This window comes from Scatophagus argus, chromosome 11, assembly GCF_020382885.2.
Source record: "Scatophagus argus isolate fScaArg1 chromosome 11, fScaArg1.pri, whole genome shotgun sequence".
Lineage (NCBI taxonomy): Eukaryota > Metazoa > Chordata > Actinopteri > Scatophagidae > Scatophagus > Scatophagus argus.
The window spans coordinates 12,200,392-12,215,007 of NC_058503.1; the positions used below are offsets into that span (position 1 = coordinate 12,200,392).

The window sequence follows — 14,616 nt, forward strand, 5'->3', positions numbered from 1 at the left end:
TTCCCAGAAGAGCTGTCTGTGTACTTAGAGTGCAATGTCATTAATGTCCCTGTTGGTGCAACGGTGGAGTATCCCAATACTTTTGTCTATATGGTGTGTACTATATACTCAAACATTGGAAAAACACAATCCGTCAATCACAGACAGCTGCAGACGCCACAGACCACAGTTGTATATTGCCAGAATACGACACATATCATGACACAGGATTCGTCCATATGTCCTCTAGTCTAGGACAGGCTGTGGAATACATCTCTCTCTCTCTCTCTGTGTGTAGGGAATGCTTACTCCAAGCAGACTCCAGAAAATAGCACCAAAAAATTAGCATACACAGAAATACTACTGTCCATGTACACATCCAGTTGGGAGTACAGTAGTATTATTTCAGCTTCAGTGTGATATACAAACTTTATCTCTGTTGTAGTATGTTCACTGTCAAAGTCTTGCCAACTTCTGTCAGCCTTCCAGTAAAGATAATTAAAACATCATCATCATTGTTCTGCACACAATGGGTTGTGCAGAACACATGACAATGAACATCTCTTCTGGTTCATCCAGGATTTCAGACTTTTTTCTATGCCCTGAAATCAATAGCAGGCTTTATCTAAATAAATAGGTTAATAGTCATTGTTACATGCATTCTAAGTGGGAAGAGCCGTCCTCCTCCTCTGGCTGCACTCCTGTATTGCCAATCATCCTGCAATTTTTGTACTGGGCAGTGCCATTGTCATCGTAAACAGACAGCAGACACTGCGTCGTGGAGTGCTGTGTTGATTTCTGCTACTCCTCTGACATATCTTGCGTGTGTGTGTGTGTGTGTGTGTGTACAAATGGTGCGTCATTGAAAAGATCTCAGAATTTGTTTGTCTTGTAAGCTTCTTCAACACACAAAAAAACAAGATAACAGATGCTCAAGATCAATAACTCCTCAAAATGTCAGGGTTTTTATCTTTCACAATGACTTCCTGTTTTGTGCACTTTGATTCCTCAAGACAAAATGTCAATATCTGCCTGTGTTGTCATTTTATGAGCACTCTTCACAACCGTATAATGGGAGCAGACAGGCTGAAATTATGTATAGGCTGTGATTCAATACTGAGTGAAACAGGCCACCTTATAATTATATGGACTGTATTTTATACTGTATATGGCAAAAATGTCTCCAATCTGAGTATGAGATGTTCTTTTTTTGCTTGTTTGCAAACTTTTGACTCAATACCTTCTATGCTTGATTCATACTTGTACTTTACTAACAAAAGATGTACAAGAATCAGCAAGTAGTGTCTATGTCATGGCCTATGTACGACTTTTATACTCAAATGTTCACCTGAAGTCAAAGCATCTTCATGAAAAGTTCAGTAAATGGGATTAATCATGGCACAGTACACGCATACACTCTAAGTAATTAAAACCAAACAGTCACCTGTACTCATGTGTGCCAACTTGCCAACTTTCACTGGCATTGAACAAGTATTAATTTCAAAATAGTGCTTCTGTTAGTGTAGTTTTGTCCTTTTTTGTTTATTCCCACTGGGAATACGCAAAGATGCGACAATACGAACTAGGATAAAAGATGCTGAATACATGTGTGAGGCCATCCGACTGGTGTGACAAAGGCCAAGTCAAGAGAAGCTCATGGAAAATTGTAAATTTGGAATGCATAATAAAACACATCTACATCTGTGTCCTGTCATTTGGCATCATGTTCATGTCAGTGAACACTGGGAAGATCCACTACAGCAGCTGCTCTACAGCAGTAGGGAAAACATCCAAATTATAATCAACCAACTGGGCTAGACCATCAAAAATTTGAACAGCAAACAACCATGCATTTCATGAAAGGCTGTAAGAAAAGTTGTGAGTATTTTTAGCACATCCTGATGATGACTTTGAGATTGTGACATTGTGTAGCAATCCTCCCTGACCACAAAAATGTGATGACTTGCGCATTTTCCAGAGGAAACTCCTTCATTTTCAATCGACTGTAAAGCTTTTTTTTTCCTTGTGATGCATCTTAATACTTCAAGGATCTCTGAACAGTTGTCAGAAAACAAACAGGATCACAGTTCCTGTATGTGGTATTTATTACGGAAATCTATGCTTTAGGAAAAGACCTATTCTCCAGGAAATTAAAAGAGAACTTATTTCTACAAATAATTTTGAGAATAAGTAGGAAAGTGGCTGAAGAAAATTATTTGTAATGTAGTATGATAAAAATTCACTGACCATTAGACATCAGCTAAACCTTGATGAAATAGAGAAGACACATGTTCACATGACTTCCCATTTTGACTATGAGAATAATTAATTGGAGAAACAGTCTTTTTCAGCCTCTACGTGACTCCGACTGAAGAGGGTTTTTTTTTTTCATTGTGGCTCTGGTGACAAGCAACTGAATACAGAGACTGTGCTCCACTAATGAGCAGTGACATGCAGCCCTGTTGGCCCATGATGGGAGAGGATTGCTTCCCTTTCAGGAGAACAATGGGCAGATAGAAGCCGCCCCGTACTGGATCTCGGGGTCCTGCGACAGAGCCACCAGAGAGAACTCATCATGACCTCACTGACAAATGGGTAGAAGAAAGGAAAGTAACAATATGCAATGAAATGGATCAAAATGATGCATAAAGCTTTCCCATGAAATTAAAAGGAGAAATTCACCTATTTTACACATGAATATTAGTTTACCCATCGTGGAGAAGATCACTCGGTGGAAAAAAGTTGTGTAATCTTTTCTTATGATTAAAGTGGCCTTGGGAAACCCAAATGTATGACAGAAAGCCTCCATTATTTACTGGGTGCACAGAGTTTGAAAGATGTGGATGTTTACCAGGCAGGTAAACATCCACATACAACACCATTGAGTAGCATTATGGGAATTGTAGGAAGCAGCATTTGTGGATGTCGGGAAGGGGTTTGTTTAGTGTGTGTGTGTGTGCGCGCGTGCGTGTGATTCTGTCTTTTCATTGTCCCTTCAAAAGCCCATATCCCATCATCTTTAAGATGTGTAAAATGCTGTTATTTATAAAGTGGTGTGAGCCTTCCAGGCAACTCCACTAGAGTAGCCTATAAGGGGCAAAATCTTTATCAACAAGACCTGGCCAATATACTCCAGTGAAACGACCATTGAACAGATAAGCTATAACTCTGTGAAAGCTATAATGTGCAGTTGTTTTGAAGCTGCAGAGTTTTACTTTGTGATAGGTGTTATTTTAAATACTGGGGACTTCTGTATATAGCAACAAAAAAAAATCCTCAAAGTTACCAGAGTCTCTGGCAGACAAATAAGCTTCATAAAGATAGTATTAGGCTTGCATTAGATTGTAAAAAGTGCTGAGCACTCTGGCAGACAGAAAAAGCAACTTAGCAAGCAGCAGGTTCGTCTGGTCTATAACATGTAGTGACATGAGGCTACGCCCGTTGTGTGCATAAGAGGAACTATGCTGCCATCTTGCGGTGATGAACACGAGCGCCTGAAGATATCTTGTTGGCACATTAAATTCTACATTCCAAGAGACCTGAACGCAACATGAAACAAGCAAACACCATGTGAAGCTGTAGCGGTAACCCGCGGGTATTCACACGGTTGTGAAGAGGACTTTGCCCATAACGCGATTCATCTGTCTGTGGTGCACCAAATGCAGACCAAAACGTACTTCAACAAGAAAAGGTCATGTAAGTCCGATGACAAACACCTGGGGGCGCTGTAGCTATTTCCTGTTGAAACCCAGAGGCATCATTCAGACGGACTGACTTTGTATCAACACCTTTGAATTCCCCTTGACCGAGCTTCCCTTTCTCTGTGTGGTTCTGACTCGTTTTGTAAGTATTGCTTACTTTTCTGAGGGATTTGGACCAAAATGTGATCAATGAGTGCATCAGAAAGGAATGTGGCTCCACCAAAGCGACCACAGTGTTGCTGAAAAACGACCATAATTCTGCCATACTGACAAGCGTAAAACCACCAGGGCTAACCGCCAATTTAATGGGTCCTTTTTCTGATGTGTTGTGTATGTTATCCATATGTTGAAGAATGCGCACAGAGACCTATTAGTCAGTCTGCGTTCTGTGATCAAAATGTTGGGCCTGTAGGCTTTGTTCAGGGTAACGTTACCTTTCTCTGATTCTTTTGAGATGCTTTGATGGAAAACTCTCTGCAGACAACCAGGACAGACAGACCTGAACAAATAATGGAGGGTGGACGCGGTGGGGAGTAGTCAGTCGTGCAGCCCTTACTCATTGGTTGCCTCAGACACAGTAGCTCTCCCTCGCACTCTCTCATAAATGCGCTCCCACCACCGACCGTAGCAGATAATCACAGGCCACTGTGAGAGGGACACACCTTCCGCTGATTTTGCCACAGTTTACACGGGGATGCGTTTCGATTTACGAAAAGGTGTCATCAGACCAAGATTTGAGTCGTGTTTTCAGCTTGCAGTTTCGCAATTTTGCGATTTTTGTGCATAGGTTTACGAGATTGCTCCGCTCCAACTCGAAGATGACTGGAGTTTTTGAGAACTTAAATACTGATATGCATTCGAACCAGATTACCTCAAGCAGTTACCACAGCTTGCACAAATCGCAGGAGTCTCCGACTCTCCCGGTGTCCACGGCGACGGACAGCAGCTATTATAACAGCCAGCAGCCGGGCCATTGCGCAGGGTCTCCTTTTGGCCAACTCGGCTCTTACCAGTACCACGGCAGCGCCACGAGCACTGCGCCATATAATGCAAAGACTTACGACCTTGGTTTCAACTCATCTTATGGTGCATACAGCTCCTACGGCTCCAGCTCCTCTCCCACTCCAGCCGATACAGGTAAGGGCGCTCTTCGTTTTATTTGTGTTTAATATATTAAAATGAATTTTTAAAAAAGAACTTTTGTTTAGGACCAAACTTCAAAACTTCCTTATAGCATGAAATTTATGAGGAAGGTTATGAGAAACATAACCGACCAACAATTATTATATTATGTTGTCGCTGATAGCGAATGTTAAGTTCATTTATTTTTAAACGCAGCTCTCAAGCAAACGTTGACTGCTTTATTTTATATCATTTATTCTGAATTATGATATATAACATAGATCTAATAAAATCTAATTAATTATGAGGTTTGCACACAGGCCTATCTGAATGCCAAACACAAACTGACGCTAATATAATGTAATACCCCTCATGCGTAAAGACAATGTCATTTGAATGTGTCTTCAGAGAAAGAAGAGAGCGAGCCAGAAATCCGGATGGTTAATGGAAAACCAAAGAAGGTCAGGAAACCTCGAACCATTTATTCCAGCTTCCAACTGGCTGCACTTCAACGGAGGTTTCAAAAGACGCAGTATTTGGCTTTACCAGAACGGGCCGAGCTGGCAGCCTCGCTGGGCCTTACGCAAACACAGGTGGGTGCATGTAAGACCCGGTACGCATACGCTGTCAAATATCCACTTTATGTCCAATATGAAGAGAATTTAAAACCGTCAAACGGGATTTGGAAAATATCAGTTGATCAATTTTATGCTTACATCCGTATCTTTCTCAGGTCAAAATCTGGTTCCAAAACCGCCGCTCCAAGTTTAAGAAATTGTGGAAAAGTGGAGAAATCCCCCCAGAGCAACACGTTGCTTCCAGTGAATCTCCCCCCTGCACGTCTCCGCCAACTACTGCCTGGGACTTTCCACAGACTCAAAGAATGAACAGTGTCAACCCCAGTTTACCTCAGAGCAGCAGCCCTCCCAACACGACTGCGCCTTCATCGTTTTTGGCAAACTACTCCTGGTACTCAACCACGAACTCTACGACGCATCTGCAGCCTCTGGTCCAGCACCACCACAACTCCGCCATAAGCGCTGGGACGATATTCTGAAACAAAAAGCAAAAGCATCGGGTTTAAATCGGACAATACTGGTGAAAACGAGAAAAATGCCAATACCTTCATTTTGCAGACCTCCTGTGTGCGCCATGCGAACTTTACGCGCAAGCATCTAGAAGAAGTTAACGGAGCCAGACAGGTTCATGGACCTTGCCAGTTTTCGCGCTGGCAAATGGTAGACACAGATTTCTACAGTTATTTTTGTATTTATTTATTTTGCTTATGTCGAGCGATGAATGAACCACTATTACCCAAAGCAATCACAGCCTGGGCGCGAGCCTACTTTTACGCGGACGTCACTTTTTTTGCCATTCCTGCAAATAAAACATTCATCGCAGGACAACCTGTCACAAATGTAGCACAAGTTAACTGTATCCGTGCCTTTTTCAATACGACCTCATTTTGTTGTGCGATAAAACAGCTTACCTTTATCCATTCCTCGTGTCATTAGTTGATTTGAATAAACTGGGGGGTAAGTGTCTGATTCCACGTTTGTAAATATTTTACCACATCTTTTTAATAGCCCACGTCGCGTTGATTCTTTTTTTTATGCTATTGGTGCAAATCCTTTAATTAACCACCGTAAGCTACTGATTGTCCCACCCTCAGATTTACTTGTATCACACTTAATTGTATTTTTGTCTTATTTATTTTAGCGGTGTTTCATATATGGCCAGACGTTATTTAAATAAAAATGTTTTCTGTGCACTTGCATTTCTCTTTTTTTCTTTCCTAACTCTCATTTATGGATGACTGGGGAGAAATTTTATTGTCTTATTCGTTTTGGCATGAGCCTAACGTTATGTATGTAACAACAACATGCCCGCATTGACTGTATTTATTTTAAAAGCGTGCAATTTATGCTAGTGATGCTGCACGAATCCCCCCGCGTTAAATGGCTTTATTTCAGAAAGATGTCAAATTAGCTCAATATTACACATTTGAGCTTACCGGTTAAGGGAAGCTCTTATAATGGATCCACCACCACACACGTTACAGTGATTTACTCCATATAGCTGTGTTTTAGATGTAAGAGTCTGGAAGCCGTTGAAAAGAGTCGATAAACGCCTACCTGCAGCTAACAAAATTAATAACTGTTAGCCTAGCTTTTTATGCTAACCCAGTTGTGTTGCTTAGCAACCACGCTAGTAGCGCTACAGCAACAAAATCGCCACCATACGTGTTAGCTTACTTACGTTAGCTCGAAGTTAGTTAGGACGACCGGGCTTTTAAGCCTGGGCAACGTCACACTCACTGAGAGATATTTCTTAGGCAATAATGTGTTATTTGTGATAACAAAGCCGTTATGGTGCTATCACAACCGTGGGCATGTCCCTCGGCTGTCTCGAGTTAATTCTTCTAACCCGGCTCCGTCCGCAGATGAACAGCCGAGTCGGGGCTCATTCTTTCGGGCAGGCAGGCGGGGGGCCCGGGGCGCAGGTTTAGCGGAGGGGGGTCAACACGCCTTGGCATGTGAGAGTGGAAGATGAGGGTGGGTATGAAGGAGCACAAGCTCCTCAGACTCTGTGGAGTCAGAGAGCTGCTTTCCAGACGTTTTATGAACTCAGCCTAACAAGAGAAAAAGAGAGGAACTTGGTCCAAGACAGCCTCCAGCTACAACATCATGGAAACATTTCTCACGTCTCACAAGTAAAGTCTCTGATCTCTGAGGACGAGCAGATTGACCTACATTATGTAGGCTATGTGACTCATGTAGGGCCTGTATGTTACATGGAAAACAGAAGCACACGTCCAAACCACCAGCTTTATTGCTGCCAGGAAAGCCTTTTTTTGTTTAATTTAGCTATTTTATTCGGTCTCTTTCGACCCCAGTGGATAGCTGGACAGAGTGGGGGCATCACTTATAGTTCTCCTTGTTGATCGTCGCTGTCTGTCCCACACGTTTCCCTCCAAACGGCCACGGGCCATGAAGTGGGGATCGTTTCCTTGTACATAATTAGGACTGCAGTGTGTCAGCGGTCGCTATATCTCCGTGATGGAGCTGACAGGATCAGATCCCAGGCATGCAGCAGGTCTGTGCACCACCACACCGTATACCTTTGTGTGGCCCTTTATAGATTTCATTTGTCTATACTGTTTTTCCACAGAGAATGCATGGCACACCAGCATTATCACTGCACCATGGACTGGGAAAAAAAAAGAAATAAAATAAATAATCTTCCCACAATTCCAACATGTTTGCCCTTACTTAAACACCAGCTTTGAACTAATCAGCACAGATTTTTGAATAACAAGCCGACCATAGTGTTATAGAATATTTGACAATTTCCTCCTTAAAAATAATAATGATAATGATAATAATAAAATAGGGACTTCTGGGTGTTTTTTGTTGCTCCAGAGATTATACTTTTGCATTTCCCGGAGGCAACTTGTAAATGCCATAGCCTACCCCTTATCCTAATTTATACCCTGATCTGTAATTTCATCCACATTTGCTCTGGTTTGAGCATTCTGGCTTTCAAATCTGAAAGCCTGCAATTACTATATAATTCTTCGCAATTTTAGATGTCCTAATATGGGGTCTTATTTTTTACACAAGACAATTTCCCGCTATTTCAAGCATCAACATTGTCAAAGTCCTATGTACATAATAAATGGGAATATCAATGCATAGTTTTTAGCCTAACATCTTGACTCAACGATAATTATATCCGTGTGGAGCCTACGCAGAATTAGTCTGAATTGCATGGTAACTGCTGCTTTAAATTTTAAAAAAATTACTCATAATTTCCCCCAAAGATTACCAAGATCTCGAGTGCACAATGTCATCAGCGTAATGAGGAGTAAACATTTATGCTAATAATCTACATTTTTTTCCCCATCAGCTATAAAGAGAGGAAATAAAGCAGACATTTTCAGTCATATTCTGAACTCTGCTGCTATAGCTTAGACCGACACATGGGACACATTTTATGGGATTTAAACGCTCATCTTGTGTCTGTGCTGCAGGATGCTGCTGCTGCTGCTGCTGCTCATCTGCCTCTGTGCTGATTTGTGGAAATCCTTACAGAGGAGCTTGTCGCGTCCCCCTTTTTCAAGCTGAAAGGTGCGTATTAAAATTTTACTTCTTAAATATTCATTGAAAGTTAATGCGACGACTGAATGCATTCGAGATCATTAAAAACAGGAAACCTTTTGATATGATTCTCCTCACAGGCATAATTTATCTTTTTTTTTTCCATGCTTACAACATTTATTTATTTATTTATTTTCTCATCCTAAGTCAAATCGGCGAATGGTGCTGATTCTTTGATGCTATAAAAGTATTTCAAAGACGTGTTCCTTAAGAGTAAAATCTTGTTTTGCCTTGTAATTTCAGTTTTTTTAAAAAAAAATAAATCTGCTGTGTATTTAACTTGCAAGGAAAGGGCTGCTTTTTTTTTTTTTTTTTAAAAGTCCTATAGCTTAGAAAGCTGCTCACACCGAGAGGAAATGTAAGGAAGGGGAGACACACAAGTTGTTCTTTAATTCAGTCGCTGCTCTCATTACTCTTGCATTGTGCTTTGCTAATTTTGAAGCCTCTTCGCATTGACAACTCCGTGATGTACACCTGCAAGCAATTTGCCAGGCTTATACATAGGCTAAGTCTAAGGGAACAGTGACGAAATGGCAGCTCACCTATTTCGCTAATTTTATTTTTTTTTCTATTGCAGCCTCAAATTTCTTTCAGAGCACTATCTCTTTTGTCAATGCAGAAAGATCCTCCTTGCGGGGAAAAAAAAAAGAAAAAAAAATGCTCATAATTACCTCTGAGATAGGAAACTGCATTAGAATAAATAAGGGCGAAATTACTGTAATTATGGTGGGTTTGATGGGCTCAGCTTGTATAATCAAGGGGAGAATACAGCGAAATAACACTGACCCTCTTGGATGTGCAGCTGCGCCTTTCTGGGGCTAGGTACGCACATTTCTGTTCTCCACAGCAGCAGCAACACAATTCATATTATTTCTTAACGGTATCGAAATACACATAGGCCTGTCCTTTAAACTTATTCACAGGAGACCGCATATGTTCTCTTCTCTTTTGTATTAGGATAAGATTGGAGGCAGGCTTGTGGCAGTGGACAGAGAAGAGCTTATTTCTTTTTAGTCTTTCTGAAGCTGGTAGTTAGCCTGCTTAGATAACTGTCAGCATTCATTTAGTATTATTATGTTATTATTTTTATTATTATTTTATTTATACTGTATACTGTACAGACCGCATAAAAATTGTCCTTATCATTTTTCATTATAATTGCAAAACATTTATATTAATTTCCTTTTTTCATTTGTTTTTTCTCAAGAACATACAATAACAATAACATTTTAGAAAATATTGTTATTGCGTTATTATTATTATTATTACACAATACTATTACTATTAATATATTTGTTTAAAAAAATCTTTATTAATTTTGTACCATGCATAGTTTTAATGATGTATGGGTGCAGCTATTGGTAATTCAATTTGTGTTAGGGACAGTTTTTTAAGATTTTTTTTTTTTTACCAAAACAAATCTCACGAATAAGATAAGCAAACTAGTAGCATTTTAACACAGTTTACGATATAAAAATCCCAAAAGGCTTACTGCAAGATTGCGCAACTGGAGCAAATGAATAAAGTGTGACCCTCGAACAAGAAGGCCTTTGAACCTTTTTCCACTTTCACTGATCTCTAATCCGCCTTGTGTCCCGCTTGCTCATCCAGTCCTTTTGCAGCACCTGCCTCTTGCCCAATTATTCACTTAACACACACAACTGATCCTTCCCATTCATCGCAGAAAATAGGGATTGTCGGAAGACAAATAGAAGAAAGATTATCTGTAAGAAAAGCTGAAAGGAAATAAGTGATGTTGTTGAACGAGCCCAGCTCTCCCGCACAGCGACGGTTAGATCACAATCACAGCCCGCAGCCGACGCTTGTATCATCGGACAAAGGCTTCCCAGCGGTTTCTGCCATTTTTAACCTGTCTTCCCTTTTGTTTTGTTTTTGCACTTGCAGTTTCACCTGTAGCTGTAAAAAAAAACGTGCAATATTTTAATGCGTAGAGTCTTGTTTAACCGTTTTTTTTTTTAAATCAATGCAACGTCTGATTTCTATAACTCTCAGGTCACTCCAGAGGTTTGACAACATCTGCAGTAACAGTAAGCAGCAGCAGCAGCACAAGCCCACGCAGGCTGAACGCTAAAGACGACCATTAATCTAAACGAAGAGCCTTTTGCAGCTCACACAAACGCACTCCCATGGTGTCTGCTACAATAACCGACATACATGTGCTTTGTGTCAGCTCACATTAAATCCGCGCCACGCTTGAAGCCTCTCTTTTCACTTTAGGAGGAGGGCGGAGGGCGGAGGGTGGGGTTGAATCAGACACCTTTCTTGACATACTTTAAATCATTATTTTACTGCTTTTGAAACTTTGCACATTATGTACATAAACTTCAGAAACAGATAAATAAATTAAAGTGATCAATACAAAACTAAATATTTTCTATGTTGACTAAACACATCTCGACGAATACAGAAAGCCTAAAACCCTGTTTCACAGCGTATCCAGTACAGCACAAAAACAAATCTGAAAATTATGTACAAAATACAGTGACAAATGAGCTGCTCGCCTTCAGGATTATTATTATTATTATTTTTTCTTTTCTTCTTCTTCTTCTTCTTCTTCTTCTAAAGCAGCAAATTGTCAGGCCTTTTACATTTTTCACATAACATGGGGGGGGGGGGGGGGGGGGGGGGGGGGGCACGGCATAGAAAAGCTTTGCTTGCGATAGTGCAGCATTAACAACACAGTGTTGTTATTTCAAACACACTTACAAAATGAACACAGACTGACCTCAACAGAAAGAAAAAAAAAACCTCCTCTGAATAATTTAACTTAAATAACAAACACATATAAACAACATAGTAGCAAGTTGAGGCTTCGCACAACATGTTCTGTGACTCATTAGGCCTGTTATTTGGTTAAAGAAACACCCCTCCGGCCTAATCGGCATTTAGCTGTTAATGAATGCAGATTGATTTTAGGTCATCATCACCTTGGGCCCCCACATCAGGTGTAAACAAACACGTTGTTTTCTTATAAACAGAATAACTCACACAAATATGACTTTTTGAAGAAAGGAAAAAAATAGAAACTGACACAAAAGTGATAAACAGCAGCCAATAAAAGGATCCATTTGTCGACGGTTTCCGCTGACTGTCATGGACTTGTTGCCCTTGGGCGCATTGCGTGCTTCTTCAGTCTTCCAATCCCTTGCTTGCCGTCATCCGGTATGAGGAGGCCACTGTGTCAGCTGGCGACATGCGGCAGCAAACTCCGGGGTTGTCGTTGTGTGTTTTCAGAGCAGGGCCACGCTGAGCGGCTGCAGGCCCCTTCGACATCCTGATACACGAAGCCATGGCAGAGTCGTGGGCTGAGGTCTCTGTTCACATGAGCTGTGACTGTTGCATAGACTCTTGGTGTGTGGTTGGATACCATGAGGTGTAGCTGGGAATGTAAGATCCGGTCGTCCCCACTGAAGTTTTCACGGTGGTCGGCGAGCTCCAGACAGGTGCCACCGTGGGAGAACCGCTCGACAGTCCGCGGGCAGAGGCTAAAGCGTTGGCGTCAATTGTGCCACTGCCTTGCTTCATCAGTTTCTTGAATTTAGATCGTTTATTCTGAAACCAGATCTTCACCTGGGGAGACAAAGGAAAGCGTTTGCGTGTTAAAAGAATCGCGCACGTTTTACGCACACAGCAGCTTTCACAATACAGAGTCAAGAACCAAAAATAAAATGAAATAGGCCATTAATAACCCTTATCGCGATATTATCGCATTAAACATGTCAGTAATATTAAGACATGCATGGCAGGATAATGTTGAGAGAGACAAAAATAACTGATTTGAATGTTGTGTTACTGGTTGAGGAATTCGCATGAATTGTGAATAATTATAATGACGATAATAACGATGCATGTTGAGGGAATAAAAGTGTACAAAACGTGTGATGGTGCAGCAGCAGCAGCAGCAGCAGGGTGAAGCTGTGTGTGAGTGTGTTTCGTGGACTTGCCTGTGTCTGAGTGAGACCCAGCGACGCTGCGAGCTCAGCTCTCTCCGGTAACGCCAAATACTGAGTCTGCTGAAATCTCCTGTTCAGAGCTTGAAGTTGTAAACTCGAATAGATAGTCCTTGGTTTCCTAATCTTTTTCCCCTTTCCGTTGAATCGCACCTCTCCGCCTTCCACCACTGTGTTTTTCTCTTCTGGCGCTGAGAGAGAACAGAAAAGAGCAAAGAGAAGGGGGGAACAAAAACGAGGAGTGAGCAGTTGTTGCCCACAGTGGCTGCGCAGCTATGAATACTCCAGCTCAAGTTTTACAGGCTGTACTTTGGGTATAATTACCCTTAATTGCATACATTGTTTATAGCGTTACGCAATAAATAATTACCAAGCCTAATTCCAACATCTGGGTCGTCTTTTCCATGCAGCGGGGACTATATACTGTAGAAAGCCGTGCCAACACAGAAGGTCAGTACTTAAGATCCAAAGATGCCGTGGCGCACTTACCTGTGTCCTCTAACCGCGTCTGTGTGAGTGCCGAGCTGTTTTGGTAGGTCTGTACTGTACTGAGATATGGACTGGTGGAATGGCTGCCGACGGAGTTTACGTATGGATAACCCAAAGATCTGGGGAACGATGAGGCTGGGCTGTAGCTGTCGTGCTGGGTATGACCTGCAGAATGTAAACAGTGCATGGGATAGTGTCCGTGAGACATGGAGGGAGGCGACATTTGTTGACTCGGGGGTCCAAACTCCATGAAAACGGTTTTTCCTGAGGCAGGGCTATTAAGACTTTCTGGAATTGTAGTCATTGTCATCTCTTCTTGCGATTCCCCTTGTCTTGCTTTTGTTGTTTTCCTTCTATGATCTCAGTGAAGGACGGGTCCCAATTTAAGCCGAACTGATTTTTTCTCTTTCCATTCATAAGAAAATGTAGTTTGTGCCTGTGAAAAGTCCTAGGTATGATGCTGTGGACCAAGACAAACTCGCTCAAAGGTTTGAATCTCGGACTCATGAATATTCATCGAAGACTGTCGCTGATTGGTCCACTCTCTCCAAGAGGGAAGCCGATTGGCGACGCTGGGGCTGGGTCCGAAGAACCTGATAAAGTCAAGGAAAACCACAGAACCTTTATATTATTTCCTCTTGACATGTCAAGATTCACTATTATTATTATTATTATTATTATTATCATCATTATTATTATAACTTATAGTTCGTCAAATAAAGTCAATTTTGGGACACCACATATTGATAATATTAGATGTCATAAGGTGATATTTCTCTGATCCACTTCAGTGTGAACATTATCAAACAATTGCAATAGGCCATTTAGTAAAATATTGTCATGCAGCCCTTGTAGGCACAGCGATCGTTGATTAAGCAAAACCAAGTTTGTCACATTGTATTAAATGTGTCCATTGTCATATATCCGCCTAAAGGGGTCATTTAGTAACGTTAAATAATATTTCCAGCCTCGTTAAAGCTGCTCTTGCTGCTGTCCAGTTTGATTTTTTTTTTAGCTTTTAATTAAAGCTCCTAATGCTCTATCTGGAGGAAACAATATTAGCATAACACTCCTGTTCAATTTTCATAAGCAGGCCTGTAATTAGTCATGTGTTTAACACTTAACGGTGTCCTGAGGTCTCAGCTACACCTGGCAGCAGTGGGACAGTAAAACAGTTGTGCTCTGGTGTCAAAT

General features: G+C 41.2%; 3 protein-coding genes across 6 annotated transcripts in view; 1 reads left to right on the top strand and 2 right to left on the bottom strand.

The window, feature by feature from the left end:
* itga6a (integrin, alpha 6a) overlaps nucleotides 1-5,846 on the bottom strand; it is a 30,768-nt gene extending 24,922 nt beyond the window's left edge. For all 4 annotated transcript variants that reach the window (XM_046403432.1, XM_046403431.1, XM_046403428.1 and 1 more), the window contains exon 1: nucleotides 5,711-5,846. The gene's annotated coding sequence lies outside the window, so the exon portion shown is untranslated. The remainder of the gene's footprint in view (nucleotides 1-5,710) is intronic.
* dlx2a (distal-less homeobox 2a) lies at nucleotides 3,562-6,579 on the top strand. Its single transcript, XM_046403434.1, has 3 exons — nucleotides 3,562-4,817; nucleotides 5,211-5,395; nucleotides 5,536-6,579. The coding sequence occupies exons 1-3, from the start codon at nucleotides 4,499-4,501 to the stop codon at nucleotides 5,857-5,859; spliced, it is 828 nt and encodes a 275-aa protein (XP_046259390.1). The 5' UTR covers nucleotides 3,562-4,498; the 3' UTR covers nucleotides 5,860-6,579.
* A 5,023-nt stretch (nucleotides 6,580-11,602) lies between these two features.
* dlx1a (distal-less homeobox 1a) lies at nucleotides 11,603-14,001 on the bottom strand. The gene is made up of 3 exons (XM_046403435.1): nucleotides 13,423-14,001; nucleotides 12,928-13,124; nucleotides 11,603-12,553 (listed from the first exon to the last, which is right to left on the bottom strand). The coding sequence occupies exons 1-3, from the start codon at nucleotides 13,730-13,732 to the stop codon at nucleotides 12,302-12,304; spliced, it is 759 nt and encodes a 252-aa protein (XP_046259391.1). The 5' UTR covers nucleotides 13,733-14,001; the 3' UTR covers nucleotides 11,603-12,301.
* Between the last annotated feature and the right edge of the window lie 615 nt (nucleotides 14,002-14,616).

Bases quoted from the DNA above. Each gene is read 5' to 3' on its own strand.
- dlx2a (XM_046403434.1), top strand. From the start codon at position 4,499: ATGACTGGAGTTTTTGAGAACTTAAATACTGATATGCATTCGAACCAG. The intron at 4,818-5,210 runs GTAAGGGCGCTC...ATGTGTCTTCAG, and splicing joins TCCCACTCCAGCCGATACAG to AGAAAGAAGAGAGCGAGCCA. The intron at 5,396-5,535 runs GTGGGTGCATGT...TATCTTTCTCAG, and splicing joins TGGGCCTTACGCAAACACAG to GTCAAAATCTGGTTCCAAAA.
- dlx1a (XM_046403435.1), bottom strand. From the start codon at position 13,732: ATGACAATGACTACAATTCCAGAAAGTCTTAATAGCCCTGCCTCAGGA. The intron at 13,125-13,422 runs GTAAGTGCGCCA...GTTCTCTCTCAG, and splicing joins GACGCGGTTAGAGGACACAG to CGCCAGAAGAGAAAAACACA. The intron at 12,554-12,927 runs GCAAGTCCACGA...TTGTCTCCCCAG, and splicing joins TGGGTCTCACTCAGACACAG to GTGAAGATCTGGTTTCAGAA.